This window comes from Vitis vinifera, chromosome 19, assembly GCF_030704535.1.
Source record: "Vitis vinifera cultivar Pinot Noir 40024 chromosome 19, ASM3070453v1".
In the NCBI taxonomy this organism is placed as follows: domain Eukaryota; kingdom Viridiplantae; phylum Streptophyta; class Magnoliopsida; order Vitales; family Vitaceae; genus Vitis; species Vitis vinifera.
In genome coordinates this window covers 10,208,596-10,213,915 of record NC_081823.1, presented here as the reverse complement: position 1 = coordinate 10,213,915, position 5,320 = coordinate 10,208,596, and the positions used below count along the sequence as shown (strand labels likewise).

Sequence of the window (5,320 nt, the reverse complement as noted above, 5' to 3'; positions counted from 1 at the left end):
TAACCTTCTCATAACATTACTAAGTAGCTCAATTATAAACTATATAGATGTGGTATGCTACTCTATAATAAAATTAAGTTGGTAATATAGCTAATGGATATTATATATTATAGATATGTATGTAATTTTTGGTTGAATTTAGTTCATTGTCGATTTCTTTAAATGGAAAATCATAGATTGGGTTCATAAAATTTTAAAAGTAGAAGATTGTTTGGATCTTCGAATCAACTTTCTTTCATTTATACATACATACAATGAATTTAAGAGGAAGATGTCATTTACACATACAATGAATTTGGGAGGAAGAAACCAATGCCTCCAAGTCGAGTTAAATTAAGAATATGTTGTACGATCTCAACTTTATTAAAAATACATAGAGTTCTTCATATGATAATGTGAACCCTTCTTTATTGATTCAATGTGAACCCCAAGGAAGATGCCAATGCCTCCAAGTCGAGTTAAATTAAGAATATGTTGTACGATCTCAACTTCATTGAAAACACATAGAGTTCTTCATATGATAATGTGAACACCTCTTTATTGATTCAATGTAAACCCCAAGGAAGATGCCAATGTCTCAAAGTCGAGTTAAATTAAGAATATGTTGTACGATCTTAACTTTATTAAAAATACATAGAGTTTCATAAATAGTGTGAACCTGGAGGAAGATGCCAATGCCTCCAAGTTGAGTTAAATTAAAAATATGTTGTACGATCTCAACCTAGCCCTAAAAGATGTACAACCCAAATATATTTATTTTGATGGCCCACATTATAAGTAACTAATTTCTATGCCAAGCTCATATGTAATTTATGGGAGGAAATGCTTGTATAAGTTTTCAATGTGGGATGGGTATATGTAGAAAAGAGGAGTATGAGAAATCAAACCTAAAAGGCAGCAATAAAAAAAAGAGATTGCTACCACTAGACCAACTGTTGGCTTTACGAAAATTTTTACAAAAATTATATAATGTTTATTTTTATAAATATTTAAGTGCATATTTATTTTTATAATGATAAGTATTAAAATAATATGAATTAAATAATATAATAATTTTTAAAATTATGAAATATTTACCAAGTGAAAGAAAATTTAAAAAAAATTAAAATGAATAAATTGTTTTAAAACAATTCTTCAACTTTGTTTCCTTTGCCGATCCCCAAATAAAAAATTATCTGGAAATACAAAGTATTTTAAAATAATTTTAGTATATCTTATTTTGCTTTATCCACTCCCATGTCACTGAATTTTATGATTGGTGGGTTGGGTATGGAATGCTGTTTGGTGGAGCCATCATCATCATCATCAATCTATTTTAATTACTTCCATCACTTTGGGTATCAAATTCCTTGATGAAATGGACTTCTTTCGAATCTTTCCTAATTTTTTTCTTTTATCACTTTATTAATCCGAATAGAGTGCCTCCACGTAGCATAAAAATGGCCAGGTCCAACCAAGTCTTTGGACGTACGAATCATCGGAAGCTTCTTTACCTTCTGATATTGCTCCCCCTTCACTCTCAGCACAACTCTCATTTCTCACACCCAACACTGATGGATCTCCTGCAAGCCAAGCATCACTAGTGTTTGATCTCGTCCGATCTTTGGTGGGAAAACTCTGATTTGGGAGCTTTGATCTCTGGTCTCAACAAAGCTCTCATCACCCACAAGCTCATCTGCATGCATGGTATTGATATTGGCGCCCTTTTACCCTTTCTGTCATTCTGTTTTTTCATATTGGGTTTCTGCTAAAATGCTGAACTTAGATGGGGATGAATGCAGAAGCATGTTCTTTTATAGTTAATCAACATGTCTGGATGAAAATTTTACTAGTTTTACAGGGAAAAGATGTTTAGTAGTTGTAGATTTGGCTGTGAAGATGATTTTTGGTTATTTGTTGGCAATTTGAATCCCTTTGTATTCTAACATGAATATTGCATTTGAGTCATATTAATGTCTCGGTCTGATATGGCAGAGAAAGACTCACACAACCCTACATCACTGGAAACTAGACATTTATGGAATCAACATTCAAAAAGGAGGAGAAAGGCTTGGGAATTGGAGTAGTCAAGCAGGCTACAATGATTTGATATGAAATGATACCTGATTTAATATGTTATGAAAGGATACTGCAGCGATAATTTTAAAATATAATAATAAAAAGAAAAATATGTGGTAAAGCCCTTTTTACGAGGGAACGGGTGAGACCGAAAAGCCTCTCTCTTATTCTGATGTGGGATGACTTGAATGTTAACATGATAGGCTTTGTGGGTAATATCTTCTTATTTTTCTCAACAGCATGTGGCAGAGGCATTCCTTATCTTACTTGTCCGAGAAGGAAAATTTAATGCAATGTTGGTGGGACCTGTGTCAAGCCCATTGACATTGCAGTGCACGCCCGCAAGGTTTTCATGACAAGGGACATTTCTATGTTTACAGGCTCCTTGATGAAGGAAGAAGAAAAAGAAGGGGGGGACGGGTGATTCAATGGGTCAAATTCTCTCCGTTATTATTCGCTGGTTGTGGGGTGAAAAAGATGATAAAAAGAAGCCAAGTGAAAAACTACCCCTGATTTCTCTGCCGAGATTTGCCTCAGACACCAATTCTTCAAGCTCAAGGCCTGCGTTGCCACCGAATCCATTTACTTCTCCACCGAGCTTAGAATCATGTAGGGACTACGCATTGCAGACAAATCTACGGACTCATCCTCCGCCTCCAGTGAGCTCTAGCTCTAACTCTAGCTCTAGCCCATTCACCCACTCCAAAACAAGTAGTGCATCACGTCTTCAGCCAACACTACAGACTTATCATCAACTAAACTCGAGCTCATGTGGCTTCTCTATCGCGACTGTATCATCCCCTGTCCAGCCAAAACTAGAGACTCACCAACAACTGAGTTCTAACTCATGCAGCCAATCCAGCACAACCCATTTTTACCCAAAACTAGTGCAGACTCATCAGCCACTCAACTTGAGCTCATGTGGCCTCTCCAGCACGACTGTATCATCCCCTGTCCAACCAAAACTAGAGACTCACCAACAGCTAAGTTCTAGCTCATGCAGCCAATCCAGCACAACCCATTTTTACCCAAAACCAGTGCAGACTCCTCAGCCACTCAGCTCCAACTCGTGTGGCCTATCCAGGCCAAGTGGTACTTCTCATGCTCTGCCAAAGATACAGACTCATCCTTCACTACTCTCTAGCTCCTGCAGCCACTCTAGCGTGAGTGGTGCATCCCATTTCCAGCCAAATCCAGTGACTCTTCCACTGAGCTCTGTCCCAAGCAGCAACTCAGGCATCAGTGGTGCATCGCAGCGAAACTCTCTGGGTTTTCCACTGAGCTTGGACTCACGCAGCAATTCCAGGTCTGATGATGCATTGGATCTGTTAATTCCTGCAAAATTTAAAGTCCAAGTTGTAGGTGATGAGAAGCAAGTTTCTGCACGGCTCCACCATTACGACATAATTGAAGAAAACGAAGAACGAACCAGAGGAGCGGTAGGAAAAAATTGGTGGGACTACAGCAGCTGTGAAGAAGACCTAGAGGAAGGAAAGCATGGAGTAAGATGGATAAAGCACTACAGCAGTGAATACAAAATATTGCTGGTGGGTGAAGGGGACTTTTCATTCTCTGCGTCTTTGGCTGTGGCTTTTGCTTCTGCTACAAACATAACCGCTACTTCTCTTGATTCTATAGGTAACAAATAAGAAATCCTGAATCATAAGTTGGTAACCTTCTTTGAGTGTTTCTCATGAATGTCATGATTTTGGTTGATTTGGGTATTTTTCTCATTCTAGTCCCGAGTAAACCTTGATTAGCATGTGCCCCAGCACCCATTTGGGGTTTGTCTTATGGCCTTAATTGATGACTATCAACTGCAATTTTCAGAGTTTTTGAGCACAAACTATAGGCATGCCTTGTCCAACATCGATACACTATGGAGCTTGGGAGCTAAGGTCATGCATGATGTTGATGCCACCAAAATGGCACACGTTTTACCATTCAACTGCATGCGTTTTGATCGAGTTGTCTACAACTTCCCGCTGGCTGGATTTTTTCCCAATGAATCAAGGGAAGATGAGATCCGGTTGGTAGATTCTTTCTTTGAAAAGCTTCTTCAATCGAATTTATGTATAGCCTGTATTCCCAATTCTCACATGAAAATTTTCCTTCTATATCATTGTTTCTTCTTGCAGGAGAAATCAAATGCTGGTACAGCTGTTTTTAGAAAATGCTAAGAAGATGATTCACATAGATGGAGAAATCCACATTACTCACAAAAGCAATGGCTTCTTTCGTGAGTGGAATTTGGAATTTCTAGCCTCAAGAGTTGGGCTTCGACTTATAGAAGAAGTGCCCTTTAATTTTAGGGACTACCCAGGGTACCGCACCAAGTATGGCTTTGGGGGTGACAATAACTTCAACTGCAATCCCAGCAGAACTTACAAATTTGGGCATAAACGTTGAATTAACACAATAAATGTTGGTGTGGAATGAATATGTGTGGATGTGATCTATGGAGGAAATCTTTGAGGATGGAAAGGTTTGTACATAGAAAAGGAAAAAAGGGTGAATTCTAATGATATTTCAGGGCAACTGTATGATAGGCATTGTACCGTACAAAGTTAAATAAGGTCCTTGCTTTTCTATGCCTCCTAGCAAAAGTGATTCTTCTTCTTCCCTTCTAGTAGGCACATAGAGTTAAAATTATCTTTCTAAGATAGAAGTCTCATGATTCACATAATTATGAAATACTAATTTTGTTCAAATTAACTTGATAATTAAAACATAACACATGGTCCAAATCATCATGTCTAAACAAAGGCTTTAAGGCCTTCCATAAACTTAACTAACAAGAACCCCTCCTATATTCAATGTCACTTATTTCCATCTACATTTGGGGAACCTAAAAGGGGTTTTGAAAAGCAAAAGTAGTAAGCTTTAGCTCAATAAGGAAAATACTAACAATTTATTTTATATATAAAAAAAGAAAGTGACATAACACATAATATAATCTTCAAACATATAGGCATAAAAAAAATTTTATTTTCCCAAACTAATGGTATCTTTAGAAACGGATGATCCTTCAATTCAGAAGGGACTAACCAATCAGATGGTACCATCAAACTACCCCATTGACTAGGTTTTCCAATCCTCATACAATTAAGTAATGAGGGCCAACAACACAACCCCTATTGACTAGGGCCAGATATCAGAATATATAATAATAATAATAATATTTTTCACAATATAAAATATTCTTCATATAGTAAAATATTTTCCTACCCTTTTAGAAAAATAATACTTTAGAAAATATTTA

At 37.0% G+C, this 5,320-nt stretch overlaps 1 protein-coding gene across 2 annotated transcripts; it reads left to right on the top strand.

Annotated features, from left to right (window-relative positions):
* Window positions 1-1,453: 1,453 nt before the first annotated feature.
* On the top strand, window positions 1,454-4,649 carry LOC104877638 (uncharacterized). 2 transcript variants are annotated; one of them, XM_010646368.1, is made up of 4 exons: window positions 1,454-1,686; window positions 2,439-3,696; window positions 3,889-4,087; window positions 4,197-4,649. In XM_010646368.1, exons 2-4 carry the CDS (start codon window positions 2,487-2,489, stop codon window positions 4,465-4,467), a joined length of 1,680 nt encoding a protein of 559 aa, XP_010644670.1. In that variant the 5' UTR covers window positions 1,454-1,686; window positions 2,439-2,486; the 3' UTR covers window positions 4,468-4,649. The 2 variants fall into 2 exon arrangements, with proteins under 2 accessions (XP_010644670.1, XP_059591572.1); XM_059735589.1 differs by having other exon boundaries at window positions 2,298-3,696.
* Window positions 4,650-5,320: the final 671 nt, after the last annotated feature.